A 19,936-nucleotide genomic window follows, 5' to 3' on the forward strand; every position below is an offset into this window, starting at 1 on the left:
CAAGATCTCTGTTCACCTTCATTTTCTGCCCTCCTGTGTATGTTCCCTGCTAAGGGCAGCAGCATTTCCTATTTGCAGTTTAATGCAGAGCTTGTGGTCAGGGGAAGTGATTGTTTTTGAGATCTTGGATTAGGCCAAATAGAAATTCGGTTTTTATGTATGTATGTCAGGTTTATTGAGATGTAATTCACATACCATGCAGTTCATCATTTGAAGTCCTTTTTTGATAAAATACACGAAGTTTGAAGGCAGACTGTAAGTCATAATTCCAAAGCACAACTGCTGAGTTTGTTGTGCTGTTTGGACTGTACCCCTCCCCACCTTTGACTGGCTAGTTAGTTTCTAGTTACAGAAATCCCTCAGAAACATTAGAGAGGAAATGAATTCTTGAGCAAGTATTTCTGAGGTGAGATCCTTCCAGACATCAGCTGTGTGATGAAGTAACTAAAAATAGCGAAGACAGCAATTTAGAAGATCTCCTCTTCTCCTACCAAAAAAGCCTAGTTTTTGTGCTTTTTTGGCCTCTACTTTTAGATTACCTCATCTTTGGGAAACAAAAAAATATGTGTGTATATATACACACACACACAACACACTATCTCTTATGCATATGCATGTACTGTCTAGGTCTTCCTCTTTTATCTTTTCAGGTAAATTGATCAGACTTTTTGGTCCTTTTGTTGCTTTTGAAAGTGCTTAGAACATTTTTTATATCATACAAAATTTTATAGATGCATATAATTTTAGGTTGAAGCTAAAAACTAAAAGGTACAGTGATACTGCACCTTGGAGTAGTTAATAGCTTTGCTAGAGCTGAAGTGAAAAGTTGTTGCCTTCGTAAGGAAGTAGTGTATACATGAAAAGAAATGGAACAGGGCATGTTCAGTTTTAAAAAAAGCTGCATTAAATTATTCAAAATGTTATGAACCCTACTAGATTATTCTCGTCTGTTCATTAAAACAGGTAGATTTTAGATTTCTGTGTCTGATCTCCAGGCTTGCGCTTTTGAGAAGTCCACCTCCTTTTATCTCATGCCAGCCACATTACGTTTCAGCTCTGATGACGTCTCCAAGGCGCTGTGCCTCATAAGGTTTTGTTGAAGTCCTTTATGTATTGGAGTGGGGGCTACAGCTGTCCTGAGGTGTTTATGTCGAGGAATGTATTAACCTATGTTGCTGTGAGATAAAAATTTATCTAGGAAGGTATTATCATTTGAAAGCATGGGTTTTTAACCTGAAAAATGTTGTGTTTCAGGGATTGGGGTCATCTTTCTGGGGAGAGGATCTAGTTTTGCAGAAGGGATCTTTGATCCCAGAGTTGGAAAACTTTGAAGCTGTCTTTTTATGGCTCACAAATATGATGAAGGGCTGTTTTGAGTATAGGAATCAGGTTTTTACATTTCTCACATTGCCTGGCATATTGCTCTGTGTGTCGTGGGCATTCAGTGAATGTGGGAAATATCATTTTAAAGCTTTGTTATTTTCAATAACGGGAGATTGTTGCATTGAACCAGTCTATTACACTTTAAGGAATAAGTCTTATTTATTTTATTCCTAATTCAAGATAACTGTTTAAAATGCAAGTATACTAAGAATATTTTTAGCTAGTAGTAGCATTTCATGTAACAAATTTCTCTTGATATAATTTAGGAAACAGTTATCTAGTCCTGCAGTCTTGGGGTGTGTGTATGTGTGTGTACCACTATTTGTGGTAAATGTGAAGCTAACTGCACCTTCAGTTTTTTGCAAGGTTATTTGCTTATTATTCACTGATGTCCTGTACTTACTAAATAAGATTTCTATTATTACCTAACATTAATTTGTGTTAAGAATAATAACAAGGTTTAATGGGAACAGAAAGTTCTTTATGGATTTGGAAAAATTGGAAGCTTGTTTTGTACCTCTACCCCCAACTGGTTTATTGCATTTTGTTTTAGCATATTTCTATTCAAAATTACCTAGCTCAAGTTTTGCTGTATTAATAATTTAATAATTCTTAATGGGTATAAGGAAGACTTGACTGTGAGAAATTCTCAAATCAGAGTATTGCTAACTTTTACTTACATTAAACATTTATTTTAACTGCTCTTAATTGTCTCAGTTAACAGCAATGTGGAAGGAAGGCTCAGCATTTACTTTGATTCAACTTTAAAAATGCAGCATAGGGACACCCCTGGTGGTCCAGTGGTTAGGATTTGGTGCTTTTACTGCTGTGGACCGGGGTTTGATCCCTGGAGGGGAACTAAGGTCCTGCAAAGCCACTCAGCGCAGCCATAAGAAGGGAGGGGGGGCAGAATAAAGGGCAGAACTTGCCCAACAGCAGCAGCAGGCACATCCTTGTCTCCTTGGTTTCTGCAGAACCAGGACCAGCACACAGGGGCTTTAATGTCTTCACAGTAGATGGTTGATCTTTGATCCTCTTAATATATTCTAATAATTTCTCTAAACTTTACCAGAGCATGGAGCCAACACTAATGGGATGGTAAGTGTCCAGCTAGGCAGTTTAGATCTGGAAGGAAATGAAAGGGAAAGGAATACACTGTAATTTTCTTTGTATTCTTTAGGACATTTGAATGATGCCCTGGGATCCAGGAAGCACAGAGAATCAGAGTTTTGAGTGACTGCTACAGGCTTGTGCTTTTTGAAGAAAAATAGAATTAAACTTGTTTTCTGTCCTGATGCTTGTTTTAGGTGTTGTAGAAGGTGATTTAGCTGCTATCGAAGCTTACAAATCGTCGGGAGGGGACATCGCCCGCCAGCTCACTGCAGATGAAGTCCGCTTGCTGAATCGCCCTTCTGCTTTCGATGTTGGCTATACTCTGGTACATCTGGCTATACGTTTTCAGAGGCAGGATATGCTAGCAATATTGCTTACAGAGGTGAGTGTGGCATTCTGATTATTCCTTTATATGAAGGAAATGTGTTCTTTAGTTTTCATTTTTGATGTTTTAATATTTCTCAGTTCTTAAATGTTTTAGATTTGATCAGCCCTCTTTTAAAAATGACATTTAAAATTAAGAGACTTTACCAGAAGCGATATGTGTTTTTTAAAACAGGACATTTTGCCACAATGATTGAGTCATATGTTTGATTTTGAAAAAACCGAAATGTATTAGTAATTCATTCAGCTAACAGATATTTACTGAGTACCTACCATGTTGAAGGCACTGGGCATAAAGGGGTGTAATGGTGAAGACATTCGCTCCTCCGTCAGTGAATCTCCAGTTACAGTGATTCTGTACAGAGTGCAGTTTCATAGATATAAGTGCCAGCTGCTGTGGGGAGGACTTCAGAAAGTGTTTTGCACTATCTTACTTACCTTCTTACCAACAGCAGGTAACGTTTAAGCTGAGATCTGGAGGAGTAGGATGAGTTAGCTTCAGAATAGGTAGAGATGAGAAAGGCATTGAGGAAGCTATTCAGAGGCAGGGGTGGTGGTGTTTGTGTTGAATTCAGAGCTGGTGGGTAGCTCAGTGTGGTTGTATGGCGGATGGGAAGTGAGAGACAAGTAGGGGATGCAGTGTGAAGGATCTTCTAGGCCAAAGAATTGGAAGGTTATTCTGAGGGCAGTTAAAGGCTTTGAAAAGGGTTAGGCAGAGGGACAGCAGAGTGACAAGGTCAGAGTGTTTTGGCTGCTGGAATTAGAGAGGGGTAGACCTGGTTAGGACGCTGCAGTGATGCTGGCAGGAATTCTGTTGGGACAGTAATGGCAGTGGCTGGTGTGAGGGAGATGCTGAAGATGCTAGCAGAATTAAGTGGGTGGATTGGCTGTGGGGAGTAATGGTGGGTAGGGGTCAAAATGGCATCTGGGTTTTTAGAGTAGATAACCTGGTAGATGTTACAGGTAACAGAGGTTGGAGTGAATAATTAGGATGTGACTGTATCATCCAGGTAATTTTTTTTTTTAATAAGAGAAATAGGGTAAAAGTGCAGAGTGTTCGATTAGTTGTGGATTCAAATCCATTATGGTCAGTATATGCCTTCTGTACATGCTTGTTTGCATATTTGAACTCTCCAGTACCTGGAAGCTTTTAGGCACAAAGCATAAAGTGGGAGGAGTGGTTAAGAAATATGAATGTTAGGTAGAAGCATGATTGAGATGGCTTGCCATTGTGTTTAGTTTGCCTAAGAGTCCAGTTAAACCAGGGGCAAGATAGGGCTTGAGAGACAGTCTTGGCTGAAAACAAAGGGCAGGCTTACTGAAGATTGGGCTTCCCTGGTGGCTCAGGTGGTAACGAATCTGCCTTTAATGCAGGAGACCTGACTTGGATCCCCAGGTTGGGAAGACTTCCTGGAGAAGGGCATGGCAACCCACTCCAGTATTCTTGCTTGGAGAATCCCATGGACAGAGGATCCTGGCGGGCTATAGTCCATGGGGTCACAAACAGTCAGACACGACTTAGTGACTAACACGCTTACGGAGGATAAGGGAGAAGGGGACTGTTTGAAAGGCGGCTCTGTGATTAGAGAGACTAGTGTTCTGGAACATGGGATGGAACAGTTCGAGGTAGTTTCTGTAGTGTGCTGAGGTCTGGCTATACTTGTGTTGTGACACCCAGTTGTGTATCAGACGGGACGGCGTGTGGAGTTATAGTCGCTGGTGGTGGCTGGAGACGAGAAGAAGGCAGCTATGAACCAAGATGCAGGTCTTCAGTGGTGTGCTTCCCGGGTGGCTCAGTGGTAAAGAATCCGCCTGCCGATGCAGGAAACGTGGATTTGAGCCCTGGGTCGGGAAGATCCCCTGGAGAAGGAAATTGCAACCCATTCCAGTATTCTTGCCTGAGGAATCCCATGGACAGAGGAGCCTGGCAGGCTTCAGTCCGTGGGGTCCCAAGAAGTCGGACACAGCTTGGCGACTAAGCAGCAACAGCAGCGGGTTGCACTCCGGCTGGCAGAGGGCTCTGAGGAGGCTCTGGGGGGCTGCTGCAAGCCATCAGCCTCCCGAGAGCATTCTGAGGAGTAACAGTGGGAAGACAGTAGGACCCCAGTGTATTTATTTACAGCTGGGTAACAAATCCTCTCAAAGCTTAGCAGCTTACGACAACAAACACTAGTTATCACGGTTTCTGAGAGTAAGGAATCCAGGAGCAGCTTAGCTGAATGATCTTGGCTCAAGGTCCCTTGAGGTTCCAGACTGCCAGGGCTACTGTTGTCAAGAGCCTCGACTGGGGTTAGAGGCTGTGGTTCTTAGTACACTCACATGGGTGTTGGCAGGAGGCTTCAGGTCCTTGTCCCGTGGACCTGTCCATAGGGCTGCGTCTCATGTGCTGGCTTGTCTCTCCTTGAGCAAGTGAGCCGAGAGAGTGTGAGGAAGAGAGAGGAAGAAGTGTGAGAGAGTGAGTGAGGTGGAAACCGCAGTGTCTTTTCTGTATAGCCTAATGTAGGAAGTGATACTCCATCATTTCTGCCATATTCTGCGGGACACATGGACCAGCCCTGGCACACCATGAGGGAGGTGGAAAGGACGCTCGTTCTAGGGAAAGAACTGAATCGGTGGTGGAATTTAGTCTCTGTGGCATGGGCACTCCACAGGACAGAAGCCAAGGGCCCAGCAGGGAGAGCATGAGTCTGTGCTGAGGGCTGAGTCTGCAGACAGGGCACAGAGCTAGCCAGGGACTTCAGAGATGAGACCAGGAGAGCGTTACATTTTGGGAATGTGTGTCTGGGGCTAGGGGCTTACTTAATTGGACTTTAAACCATGATCCCTGTATGTAGTCTGGTGGAATAAATGGACTTCTTTTCAAACTGTTGTTTTTAAATATATAAAATAGAAAGCAGGTTTGCAAAGGAAATTAGTTAACATTGAAATATGTAGTTGTTAGAATATTTGTGATGTATAAGAACATGCATTTTAAATGTAGGCAAGTGAAATGAGAGATTTAAATTTAATTGAACTTCCTGTTCTAGTTCATGGACCCTTCCCAAGTTCATGGGCCCTAAATTAGCTAGTAGGCTAAGGAGCTGACGGAGAGTCATGAGGCTGAAGAGGCTAGAAGATGAGGGGCAGGCTTCAGGGGCATGTGCTTAAGGATGATGGCGGGAGGAGAGGGTTAGCAGTGAGTCACTAGCTGTAAGGTTTCTTTTGGGGTGTTCAGTGTTCAAAATCTCCCTGGGATTTTGCAAAGGGGCTGAGGGTTAGCAGTTTTGAAAAAGCTATTTTTTAGTTTACTTTTGAGATCTACTTTAATGCTGTTACTTGAGAAATAGTTATATTCTGAAAATACTTAATACTTTTCCAGGTTGTTGCTTAGGTTGGGCTCGTGGAGTTCAGGTGTGGTGACAACTTCACCGTCAGTGTTATTCCTGGCCAGTAACATTTAGAACTGAATTTTCATGCAGGCATTTTCCAAAGGGGATGTCTGATGGTCGTGATGGGTATGCAGGGTGTTCGCAACACTGTTTACTTACCTACGTAGTAATTACAATTAAGTGTGTCCGTGTATGTTATGTAGATGAGAGTAGCATAAAACTGTGTGTGTGGCTTTACTGGGAGACCTGCTGCTCCACGCCCCACCTGTGACTGACGTCTGCTCAGGAAGGTGGCTCAGGTTAGTGGCTGCTGCTGCAGTGACGGAGTGGAGGGTCATAGCACACTCATTTCCTCTCGAGTAGGTGGACGCTTGCCTTGGGTTTCAGAATTCTCTGTGTATAGATTTCTTGAACGCCACAGAGGAATACAACTTAAATGTAAGATAATGTCTTTTCATCCTTTGCTGCTGTTCATCATTTTAAAAGGACAGGAGCGTTCTTGCTTGGGTTTCATTCCTGTTGAATTGTGCTACTGCAGAGCTTTGTTGTCCGCTCTACACTCGGGAAAGCCAGATGCTTCTAAAAAAGTACAAAATTACAGGGACTTCCCTGGTGGTCCAGTGGCTGAGACACTTTGACTGCAAGCGGTGTGAGTTTGATCCCTGGTTGGGGAACTAAGATCCCGAATGCAGCTTGGAATGGCCAAAAAATAGAAGAAGAAGAAAAGACTTATAGCAAGTGGGGAGGGATTTAAGGTCATTGGGAACTAAACCTTTAAAAATGTCATGCTGTCTTTAAGTCCACGTACTTGAAGTAATTTCTTATACAGCAGGAGTTTCTACTTTGCTCTGTCTCTGTGAGCCGGAATTCCCTGTTTAAGAATGTTTTTGTTAGGGTCCTGGTGGTTATTCTTACTTTGTTTTCTGTCCTCATTCCCCCTCCTGTGATGAACCTTTGTGAACAACTCTGTTTCACATACATTTTTATATGCTTGTTTGTTATTTCCTTGGGATAAACGCCACTAAAAAGTAGAATTACTGAATCGAGAGGGTAAAGCATTTTTATCACTATTTTCCAGGAAAGTTGTACCGATATATACTCCTACTGTTGAGGACATAACGCCAATATTTCATATATTGAAAACAAAAACACCTTAAGTTACTGGAAAGTTTTGGTAATTTCTTTTTAATGCTGTTGATTTCTGCTTCCAATGGTGAATGAGATGTAGAGGAAAGTTTCTTTTGTATTTAAGGTGTCTCAACAAGGCTGCAAAGTGTATTCCTGCAATGGTGTGTCCTGAACTGACAGAACAGATCCGTCGTGAGATCGCTGCTTCTCTTCACCAGAGAAAGGGGGACTTTGCTTGCTATTTCCTAACTGACCTTGTTACATTTACATTGCCAGCAGGTAACTCCACATCTCTTTGTGAAAACAAATTTCCACTTTATTATATTCTTTCAATGTCTGAATGAAAATGATCTGTTAGAAAACAGATAGCCACAATTAGTAGATAGTAGCTATCTTACAGCTATAACTTGAATATCCTGTTTTACTGAAAGTAGTCAATATATAGTCCATTTATAAACTAATGCTATAGAGTTGAGAGGAAGACAGCAGCTGGTAATAACTGACTTCTTTGTGGGCCTCAGATATGTTTAAAAATCTGTTTATCCATTTCTTTTTCTCTTTGAGAGTGTTAATGAATCAGCTTTTTTCTTTTTCTTTTCACTTGTGTTTATTATTTTTAAATTAGATAACTATTGGTTACCTGATATTGGGAGACAAGATCAGAACATGGGTTTTTGATGGGTAGATACAAATTATTTAAATCAAAGATACCGGCATTCTTTTGGAAGTGTCATTACTTTACTTCACTCATTATGTTAATTTCTACTATATTTGTGAAGCAACTTTTTATTTTCCAGTTCCATGACAAGTGGAAATGTTTTCCAGGTTGTTTTTCCTCAATTGACACTGAATAAATATACTGAACACTTAAAAGTTTCTAAGTAAAACTTACATTTTGTTTTGGGTGTTCCTAGCCTTCTATTTTAAGCTTATATTAAGATGTGAGCAGAGATATTTACAAAATCAGACAAATTTCATTTCAAATGCACTCTATATATTTAACCTTACTACGCTGAGTGATTAGATTTTCTTTTGAATTGAAAATAGTTCTGTAGTTTAAAAAAATGTTGTAAGGGTAATCATGCTTTTTATTCTAGACTACTCAATTAGTAAACCGAATTAGAGCATAGAGTATTTCAGGAAGGTGAGAAAAACAGAAGTTTGTGTGCCAAAATGAATGGTTCATTGACTATCATAAGATTCTTAAGTCTGCAAAAAACAGTTCTGAGCAGAGATTCAGTGTTAGGGGGCGGGGGTGGGCAGAAAACAGACAAAATTTGTTTGTTGTTATTTTGAGTATCAGAGACCTCTGTTGTTCTGTGTTTTTTTTTTCTTCTTTCCCCCCTTTTATTTCATCTTTATTAAGTTGTCATTAACATAGAAAATTGTAAGATTTTAAGATACACATTGTGGTGATTTGGGGCTTCCCTGATAGCTCAGTTGGGAAAGAATCTGCCTGCAATGCAGGAGACCCCAGTTCGATTCCTGGGTTGGGAATATCCCCTGGAGAAGGGATAGGTAACCCACTCCAGTATTCTTGGGCTTCTCTTGTGGCTTGGCTGGTAAAGAATCTGCCTGCAGTGTGGGAGATCTAGGTTTGATCCCTGCATTAGGAAGATCCCCTGGAGAAGGGAAAGGCTGCCCACTCCAGTATTCTGGCCTGGAGAATTCCATGGTGATTTGATTCACACATAAATTGTGAAAGGATCCCCCCCCCCCCCCCCAATTAGTTAACACACTTATTACCTCACACTGTATTTATCTGTTTATATTTTGGGTGAAAACATTATGTTTTGTTCTCTTAGAGAATTTCAAGTGTATAATACAGTGTTACTGATTATTGTCACTATGCTTCACATTAATTCCTATCCTTGTTCATCTTATGGCTTATAGTTTGTACTTTCACTAGTTTCTCCCTATCTTTTTTTTCTTTTTAAGATCTATATATAAGTGATGCCAAGCAGTATTTGTCTTCCTCTGTTGAACTTATTTCGCTTAGCATAACATCTCCTGAGGCCCTTCTATATTGCAAATGGCACGATTTTTTCTTTCTCATGGCTTAGTAACCCGTCTACTTTATATTTATTCACCCATTGGTAGACACTTAGGTTGTTTTCATATGCTGGCTATTTTGAGTAACATTGCTGCTAGCATGGGAGTGGGTACAGGTTTGTCATTTCCATTGTCTGTATACCCAGAAGTGAGTTTGCTGGATCATATGATAGTTTTATGTTTTTGAGGATCCTCCATAGCATTTTCCATAGTGGCTTCTCCAGTTTACATTCCCACCAATGGTGCGCAGGGGTTCCCCTTTCTCTGCATTGTTGTCAGTATTTGTTATCTCTTGTCTTTTTGATAATAGCTGATTATTATTACTGGTTCAGATGCTTTTCTTACTGTTTGTAGATAGATCACTGTTTTGACAATGAAGTACAGAAAGGAAATATTCTGCACCTCATATTCAAAACTCATGAGATACATGCATATTTTTTAAAGGATGCTACTTGACAGTCTGCAGTGGAAAGGAAGTTATTTTAGAGGAAGTTACTGTTCGATATTGGCATCAAGTTTTTTAAGTTATGAGGCATTTAAAGATTTTTTTAAATAAGGTTTTTCTTTGTAGATATTGAAGACTTGCCTCCAACAGTCCAAGAGAAATTATTTGATGAGGTGCTTGATAGAGATGTTCAGAAAGGTAAGCATGAAACTAATGAGTATAATTTAATTTTTAGTGATTTCAGTAAACGTTTTGCTCTGCTTTGTAAGCTTTGTAGTAGTTTGGTGTATAGTCATCATATTTTATTTCTACTTTAAACTGAAAATGTATAAAGTCCTTAAGAACAGTATTGTATTATGTTGTTAAAACAGCTCATTCATTCACAGCTCATAATTGTGGTAGAGTGAATAAAGGTATGAAAGTTTTAAAATCTTGGTTTTGTGTTTCCTATTCTAGGATGAGTATTTTTTCATAGTAAACATTTTAAGGAAATAAATTACAAAGAATTTAAAAATTAAATAAGTTATTCTAGGGCCTCAAGATGTTTCCATTACTTAAAAGGTTTATATTTCAATTGATCAAAATTTCTAGCTGTTTATTAGTATATTGCATATACATTTTTTAACATTTTAGAGAATAGTTTCTTCCAAGGGCTTCCCTGGTGGCTCAGTTGGTAAAGCGTCTGCCTGCAATGTGGGAGACCCGGGTTCAATCCCTGGGTCGGGAAGATCCCCTGAAGAATGAAATGGTAACCCACTCCAGTATTCTTGCCTGGAAAATTCCGTGGACTGAGGAGCCTGGTAGGCCACAGTCCATGGTGTTGCAAAGAGTTGGACATGACTGAATGACTTCACTTTCTTTCTTCCAAATAGAATATTTCTAAATTGCAGAAGAATGAAACTAAACATATTTATTTACTTACTTGCATATTTATTTATATTGAAGTATAGTTGATTTACAATATTGTGTTAATTTCTGCTACATAGCAAAGTGATTCTGTTACACTTCAATATATGTTCTTTTTTATATTCTTTTCCGTTATGGTTTATCACAAGATAATTGAATAAGTTCCCTATGCTATATAATGGGATCTTGTTTATCTGTTCTATATATACTAGTTTCCATCTGCTAACCCCAAACTTCCACTCCATCCCCCCACCAGTCTTGCCAACCACAAGTCTATTCTCTATGTCTGTGAATCTGTTTCCTGAATAATTTCATTTGTGTCATATTTTAGATTCTGCATTCTAAGTGATATCAAATGGTATTTGTCTTTCTGACTTCACTTAGTATGATAATCTCTAGGCCATCCATGTAGCGGCAAATGGCATTATTTCATTCTTTTTTATGACTGAGTAGTATTCCATTGTATATATGTACCACATGTTTTTATCCATTCATCTGTCAAGGGACATTTAGGTTGTTTTCATGTCTTGGCTATTGTGAATAGTGTTGCTATGAACATAGGAGGAGCGTTTGTTTATTTGAATTACAGTTTTGTCCAGGTATATGCCCAGGAGTGGGAATGCTGAATCATATGGCAGCTCTGTTTTTTTTTAGTTTTTTCAAGAACCTCCATACTGTTTTCCATAGTGGCTGCACCAGTAGTGCACGAGGGTGTTCCCTTTTCTCCACACTCTCTCCACCATTTGTATTTGTATATGTTTTAATGATTGTCACTCGGACCATGTGAGGTGGTATCTCATTGTAGTTTTGATTTGCATAATTCTAGTAATTAGCATTGTTAAGCATCTTTTCTTGTGCCTTTTGGACATCTGTATGTCTTTGGAGAAATGCCTGGTTAGGTCTTTTTGCCCATTTTTTGGTTGGGTGGTTTTTCTGTGGTTGTGTTACATGAGAGCTGTTTGTATGTTTTAGAAGTTAAGCCCTTTTTTGGTTGCATTGTTTGCAGATATTTTCTCCCTTCTGTACATTGTCATGTCTTTTTGTTGATGGTGTCCTTTGCTGTGCAAAAGCTTTTAAGTTTGATTAGGTCCCATTTGTTTATTTTGCTTTTTTCTATTGCCTTGGAAGACTGACCTAAGAAAACATTAGTACAGTTTATGTCAGAATGTTTTGCCTTTGTTCTTCTCTAGGAGTTTTCTGATGTCATGTGTTTAAATCTTTAAGTCATTTTGAGCATATTTTTGTATTTGATGTGAAGATTGTTCTAACTTTATTGATTTACATGAAGCTGTCCAACACCGCTTGTTGAAGAGGCTTTTTTCCTGTATATTCTTACCTCCTTTGTTGAAGTTTAATTGACCGTAGGTGTGTGAGTTTATTTCTGGGCTCTCTGTTTTGTTCCGTTGAGCCATGTGTCTTTTTTTGTGTGAATACCATGCTGTTTTGATTACTGTAGCTGTATAGTCTTATCTGAAGTTTGGGAGGGTTGGACCTCCTACTTTGTTCTTTTTTAAAGTTTTATTTATTTTTTTATTTCTTGGCTGTACTGAGTCTTGGTTGCTGTTCGGGCTTTTCTCTGTTGGAGAGCAGGGGCTCCTCTAGTTGCGTTGTGTGCACTTGTTGGGGTGCTTTCTCTCGTTGTGGAGCATGGGCTCTGGTTGTGGCATGTGGGCTCAGTAGTTGTAGCTCCTGGTCTTTAGAGCACAGACATGCTCAATAGTTGTGGTGCATGGACTTAGTTGCTCCATGGCATGTGGGATCTTCCCAGATCAGAGCTCTAACCCATGTCTCCTGCATTGGTAGGCAGATTCTTTACCACTGAGACACCAAGGAAGCCCTTGCTTTATTCTTTTTTCTCAGGAGTGCCTTGGCAATTCTGGATCTTTTATGGTTCCATATAAATTTTAGGATCATTTATTCTAGTTCTGTGAAAGATGTCTTGGGTAATTTCACAGGAATTGCCTCAAATCTGTAGGTTGCTTTATGTAGTGTGGCCATTTTAAGAATATTAATTCTTCGAGTCTTAAGAGCATGGGATATCTTTCCATTTCTTTGAATCATCTTCAGATTCCTTTATTTATGTTTTATATCAATATGTTAAATTCCTCATATAGAGTTAGAAGAAGAATCTCCAATTATAAACTGGTCATTGGAATTGGCTACACGTTTGGACAGTCGACTGTATGCACTTTGGAACCGGACTGCAGGAGACTGCTTACTTGATTCAGTACTACAAGCTACCTGGGGCATTTACGACAAGGACTCAGTGCTTCGGAAAGCCCTGCATGACAGCCTGCATGACTGTTCACATTGGTGAGCTGACATCCTTCCATTTTGAAATCCAGGAGAACACTTGCTGAAACCTGTCCTTACAGTGGTTGGATGCTTTTTGTCTGTTGTTTTTTTTTATGGAAGCTGGGGGAGGGGGAAGCTGACATTTTAGCCCTTGAGACACTTTGAAGATTGCAGTGGTTTTTATATGTTTTGCTAAGCTTTAAGATAGAAACATTTGAACATTAAATAGAACATTAAAACATTAAAATAGAAACATGTGGTCTTATTAAATATAGGAAGGTCTTTGCTCATATATTAAAGTAGCTATTATTTCATATTTTTGTTCAACTTTAAGATATTATATTGATTATGTATTACATGTTTTTCTTCCTGTGACAAATACTCTTAAGACCACATTTTTGTAATTCTGCAAATTTTCAAATCCACAGAAAAGTTAAATCAGTCTGGTGGACCCCAGCATCTTCTTCACTGGCTTGATCAGTTGTTGATGGTTAACATTTTCCTATATGTGCTCCATCTCTATATATTAATATAGAAACAATCTGTTTTAGACACCATGATGCTTTCTCCTTCAGTGTTTTATCCTGTCTCTTTTAAGAACAAGGATATTCTAGTATCCAATCACATCCTCATTACCACGTGTAAGAAAGTCAACATTGACTCAGTTATCTGATGGTTTAGTCATTTAACCTTTGTCCAGTGGAGAGAACTTTGCGCCCTTTAGTGGAGGGAAACTGCTGTGGATTGATTTGGTATTGTGGGGAATACCATTCCTTTTGTGGTGTGGATTCATCAGGCCAGGTAAGCCTGATGCCATTAAGTGTCCGTCCTGTCTTACCTCTCTGGACTGGGTGGTGTGCTCAGTAGACAACATCCTCATGCTTTGGCTGTTTATGTGGGCCTGCCCACACTGAGAGGTGATAATCAGGGTATTGTGGTTTTATAGGTCTGCCTTGTAGGTTTGATTAATGTGTGTCTGCCCTGGAAAGATGGATCTGTTCTTTGGGTGTGCTCAGTCTGGAAGCTAGATCTGGATTTTGGTAAATCTACCATTTTGCAAGTCCTTTAAAACAGGCGACCCTAGAGTCTTTCCTCTGGTGGTGATATCCTGCCTTTGTTGTACGGTTGAAAGTGTACTGTAAATTTCAGCAGTGGTAACTAATGTTAGGACTGAAATTTCAGGTTTGAGTCATTTGAAGTCTCAAAAGTTTAATGTGAAAGTAGATGAGTGCCATAAGCTTAGGTAGAAAATGGGCTCGATGGCTTGGTGGAGTGGGGAAGACCTGGGTCTTATGAGTGCGGCCATGGTAAGTGCTGTTGCAACAGACCTTTCAGGAATGGAGGCCTTAATTCTGAAAGGATATTTCAGCCAGCATATGAACAGGCTTCTGAAAATAGTGTTTCTTTTGGTACCACCTCTTCCAGTCCCTGCCATATGGGGCCTTCACCTGATGTTTTACAGTTAAGGTGTAGGAAGCCGCAAGGGTTATAGTGATCACACAGACCACTTTTTCAGTATCTTAAGGTGGAGATAGGATGGAGAGGGAATGAAGATTATCAGATTGGGGGGGGGGCATGTTGCCATAGATTCAGAGCTTCAGTGACGTGGGTCAAATTTATTAGCCTTACTGAATAAGCATTAAAATGGTGACTATTTTGAGTTGTGACTGGTTTGTTGACTGGGGTCTTATATGGCTATTACTATTAGAAGGTAGGATGACAAGGCCAGCATGTCACTTGTGCAGTCCCCTTTTAAATCAGTTTTTTTTGCTAGGATTTCCTTTGCTCATAATCCAAATCAGGTAGGATGAGACATTCTCTTACATCATATAAAATACCTAAATGAGAATGAAGAAAGTAATTTTATTTAAACCCCTCCCCCATCAGTTCAAGATGGGCCATTTTTTTTGTAGTAGCTGTGCTTTCCTGTTGAGTGCCTGTGGTTTGAGCTGACTCAGGTGCTCAGGGTGGAACCTCGTACTTGTCTTTGATTGACGTGTCGCTCCAAATAGAGAGCCAAGTGGGAGTGATGCAAGTGGGGAAAATCAGTTACTTTAGAAATACGATCTGTAGCTTGGTATTGTGCCTCTCTATATACCAAGTTTTACACTTAATATATTGTTGCTGTTATTTTGAATAGACTAATATCTGTTAGATCAATTAAGATTAAAAAAATAAAATGTTTTAATTTTATCTTCAATTTATTTCTTGATGCAGATCAAGACCTTTATGTAGTTCAAAATTTCTGATCTGTGTTAACTTTCCTTCTTTCTAAAGAACTTCTTTGAATATTTATGAAGCAGGTCTCTGGCAACATTTTAGTTTTTTTTTTTTTTAACAGCAATGATTTTATTTATGTTTGGCTGTCCTGGGTCTGTGTAGCTACCTGCGGGCGCTCTCTGGCTGTGGCGAGAGGGGCCTCCTCCTCGCCGCAGCGCAGGAGACCCCCTCTCTGGTGACCTCTCTCGCTGTGGGGCGCAGGCTCTGGGAGCGGGGCCCCAGTGGCTGTGGCGCGCGGCTCTAGAGCACAGGCTCAGTTGCCCTGTGGCCCGTGGGACCGTCCCCGACCAGGGGTCAGACCTATGTCTCCTGTGGTGGCAGGTGGATTCTTACCTGCTGTGTCACCAGAGCAGTTCTCTCGTTTACTTTTGAAGGAAAATTTCACAAGGTGTAGAATTCTATGTTGGTGTTTTTTTTTTTCTCTCAACTTTAAAAATATTTCACTTTATTCTCTTCTTGCTTTTATCCATGGTTTCCAAGAAGTTGATTATACTTCTTTTATTTTTCTATAGGTGTTTTTTATACTCTGTCTTCTTTCAGGACTTTTTTCTTTAATTTTCTGTCATTTGAATATGATATGCCTGCTGCTGCTGCTGCCAAGTCGCTTCAGTCGTGTCTGACTCTGTGCGACCCCATAGACGGCAGCCCACTGGGCTCCCCCGTCCCTGGGATTCTCCAGGCAAGAACACTGGAGTGGGTTGCCATTTCCTCCTCCAATGCATGAAAGTGAAAAGTGAAAGTGAAGTCGCTCAGTCGTGTCCGACTTGTAGCGACCTCATGGACTGCACCCGCCAGGCTCCTTCTTCGTCCATGGGATTTTCCAGGCAAGAGCACTGGAGTGGGGTGCCATTGCCCTCTGATGATAGGTCTAGGTGTGGTTTTTCTGGCGATTTTCCTTCTTGGTTTTCTCTGAGCTTCCTGCATCTGTGGTGTGGTGTCTGACATTAATTTGTGACAGTCTCAGTCCCTGCTGTTCCAAGTATCTCTTCCTGCTACTTTTCCTCCCTCTTCCCTGTCTGTGACGTCATATGTTGCACCTGATGTGGTCCCACAGTTATTCTTCTGTTTTTTGGTCCGTGTTATCTTCTCTTTTTAAATTTGAAGTTTTGTATTGATGTATCTTTAAGAGGTTCTTTCTTTAGCCAAGTCCAGTCTACTAACAAAGCTGTCAAAAATACTTTCATTTCTGTTAGTGCTTCTGCTCTCTGGAATTTCATTGTGGTTCTGTCTTAGGATTTCCATCTCTCTGTCTAAATTGCCCATCTGTTCTTGCATGCTGTCTTTTTCCACTAGAGAGCCCTTAACATTTATTATACTTATTTACAGTTTTTAAATTTATTTTATTTTTTTCCATTCAAGTACTCTGTACTTTTGTTGAAAAATATTTTCATAAAATAAAGGTTTGTTTTTGGACTCTTGTTTTTTCCTCTTGATCTATATATCTGTCTGTATGCCAGTGTTAGACTATCTTGATGATAGCTTTGTGTGGTAGGTTTTGAAATCAGGAGTATTAAGTCTTCCAACTTTATCCTTCTTTTCTTGAGATTCTTTTTGCTATTCTGAAGCCTTTGGACTTCTAGGTAAATTTTAGGTTCTAGCTTCTGCAGAAAAGCTCTCTGAGATTTTGATAGAAATTGCACTGAATGTGGAGATTAATTTGGGGAGTATTATCAAATAGATTGTTGAGTCTTATCATCCATGATCCTGAAGTTGACTTTTGAATGTTAACCTAACTTGTATTGCTGTCTCACTTAGTCTCATGTTCCTGGATTTGTGTGCATGTCTGAGCCAGGTAGATTGACAGTTTAGGTCTTTGTGTGGTGGGTATGATTTTAAAATATATTTTTGAACCCCTTTATTCTGCAGTCTTCCTTAGTTTTGAGTGAAGTCATCATTTCTGGCAAATTTAGTTGTCTAAATATTAAAATGATTTTAGGCACTAACCAAGAAATTTCTTATCACATATATCTTTCAGTTTGTAATAACTTTCTGTTTCACAATAATTCTCCTGAACTGATACCAAAACGATGTATTTTGTCATTTTGTGCATTAAAATATATGTCTGTATATCTTACGTATTTTAAAAGAGGGATATCCATATTTTATTTTTAAACATTTGGCATTGAAACTTACATTCCTGACTTACACAGAAAAAAACCTGTGGTCACTGGAAATAGAAAAAAGTTTTTTTCTAATCAAGAGTTAAGCCTCTGTAACATTCTATTTTAAATCTAAAATAACATTAATTTACTTTTTACAAAACCCTGCATTAAGTTAAAGAAACATGTGACACTAAGACATTTAATCCCTTAACTTTTCAACAATAGCAAGAGAATGTTTTCTGATCTTTTGATTCTTTCACCTAGATTTCAAGTACAAAGAAGTATTGGGGATTTATAGTTCATTACATGTGAGAGGATTGTAATGTTACAAACTGGTTAACAGTTTGTAATCTGTTACTGGTTAATCTGTCTTCAGAGGCTTTTGCTGGCTTGTTTGTAAGACAGTGGATCATAGTTTTCAATGTAATTATATCTGGCTTTATTTAATTGTATACTTGATGTTATAAAGAAAAAGAATGTTTTGTTTTAGTAATTCAGTCTACCAGTGGCCTAGTTTGATTTTTAATCTTCATGATTTATTAGGCTGAAGTATTAAAGAGGTATTAAGCATAAAGAGGGGATTATTTTTGTAGTTGCATTTTTTTATTATGTGATATTTGAATAATTTTATGTAGTGAAATCTCAAGGAAGTGATTTTGATATTCTCATAAACATGTGGGCTATTTCTAAGTCTGTGACCAAGTAGTGGATACTATTCATTAATGGAGTAAAGTGTCTTTGATTTTATCCAAACTCTCAGATGATTTTGAGTGTTTTTCTTTTTTATTTGTAAACCAGTAGTAGACAGTTGAAATCGGCAGTTCTTGTCATTAGTGTTTGAAGTTCTGATGAAAGTTTGGTGGGTGGTGAATCAGATTATGTCTGAAGATATGTTAAAAAATGTCTGCTAGCAGAATGGAGGCATTTTTAATTTGAAAATTTTACTTCAAGCCAGGTAAAATGAATTATTAAATCTCTGCATATGAAGTGCTTGAAGACTATGTTAAATAAATGATTAGAACATTAAATGAACTGTTTATAGAAAGGCTTCTTTTTTCCTGTGTTGCTTTTTAGGTTTTACACACGTTGGAAAGATTGGGAGTCCTGGTATTCTCAGAGCTTTGGTTTACATTTTTCCTTGAGAGAAGAACAGTGGCAAGAAGACTGGGCATTTATACTGTCTCTTGCTAGTCAGGTAAGAATGCGTCTAGGCATGTTGCTTCTCTGAAGAAAGCGAGGCAGCTGCTCTGCGTGCCGTGGTTTTACAGTGAGACCACGTCAGAGCAGGGTGTACAGAGGAGAGTCGTGGACCTGGCATCAGGTGACTCGGCTTCCACTGACTGCCGTTTATTGGCTCTGTGACCATAGGCCTCACTGCCGAACAGGGAGGGCAGTATGTTTTTATATTAAGTGATTAAAAAACTGTCAAAGTGAAAGTTTTACTTGGAGATTCTAACCTCCTAGATATTTCCTCAGATTGCTCTTCAGTTATGTTGTCCTCACGGAGAGGTAGCTTTTGGGGATTGACATATACGCACTGCTACATATAAAATAGATAACTAAAGACCTACTGTATAGCACGGGGAACTCTGTAACAATCTTTATAAGAAAAGAATCTAAGAAAGAGTAGATGTATGTGTATGTATAAATGATTTCACTTTACCACAGAAACTAGCACAACATTGTAAATAAACTATACTCAAATAAAAATTTAAAAAATGGCGGCTTTATGCCTGCTTTACCCACCTGTGGTCAGCTCCCGTTCTGTGTCCAAGATCCCTCACTGATAATGGGCACTCCTGTGCTGATGGTGCGCTCTCAGGCCCCTGAGGATCAAGCTGTGGTCTTCGTAGGGCTCCTGCATTGATGCTCTGTCCACGTGAGGAAGGCCAAGGAGAAGCCTCCGTGGACAGAAGTGATTTGGAATGAACTTGTATAGATGTGTTGAGTTGTCCCTCAGACTCATGCTAGTTTTGTGAAGTGTTATTAATATACTTCCCTCATAGCTCAATTGGTAAAGAATCTGCCTGCAATGCCAGAGACCCCAATTTGGCTCCTGGGTGGGGAAGCTCCGCTGCAGAAGGGATGGGCTCCCCACTCCAGTGTTCTTCGGCTTCCCTGCTGGCTCAGCTGGTAAAGAACCCGCCTGCAGTGCGGGAGACCTGGGTTTGATCCCTGGGTGGGGAAAATACCCTGGAGAAGGGAAAGGCTACCCACTCCAGTATTCTGGCCTAGAGAATTTGATGGACTATATAGTCCATGGGGTCTCAAAGAGTTGGACACAACTGAGCAGCTTTCACTTTCATTAATATACTAAACTGTAAAGTTCTTGTATATGCACAACAAATCACTTCTTTTCTTTGCAGAAAACACCATAATTCATTAGTACCATGTGAGGGAAGTCCCTTCTGTCTTTGGGCCGTTTGGGCGGGGTTCACCCTTTGGTACATGTCTCAGACATGTACCTGCTATAAAGGTGC

At 39.6% G+C, this 19,936-nt stretch overlaps 1 protein-coding gene across 1 annotated transcript in view; it reads left to right on the forward strand.

Annotated features, from left to right (window-relative positions):
• ZRANB1 (zinc finger RANBP2-type containing 1) overlaps positions 1-19,936 on the forward strand; it is a 72,644-nt gene that overhangs the window by 47,451 nt on the left and 5,257 nt on the right. The window contains exons 4-9 of the mRNA XM_070470394.1: positions 2,691-2,884; positions 3,502-3,507; positions 7,514-7,655; positions 10,000-10,071; positions 12,894-13,092; positions 18,531-18,651. Coding sequence (XP_070326495.1) covers positions 2,691-2,884; positions 3,502-3,507; positions 7,514-7,655; positions 10,000-10,071; positions 12,894-13,092; positions 18,531-18,651 — 734 coding nt within the window. The remainder of the gene's footprint in view (positions 1-2,690; positions 2,885-3,501; positions 3,508-7,513; positions 7,656-9,999; positions 10,072-12,893; positions 13,093-18,530; positions 18,652-19,936) is intronic.

This window comes from Odocoileus virginianus, chromosome 7 (assembly GCF_023699985.2).
Source record: "Odocoileus virginianus isolate 20LAN1187 ecotype Illinois chromosome 7, Ovbor_1.2, whole genome shotgun sequence".
Classification (NCBI taxonomy): Eukaryota; Metazoa; Chordata; class Mammalia; order Artiodactyla; family Cervidae; genus Odocoileus; species Odocoileus virginianus.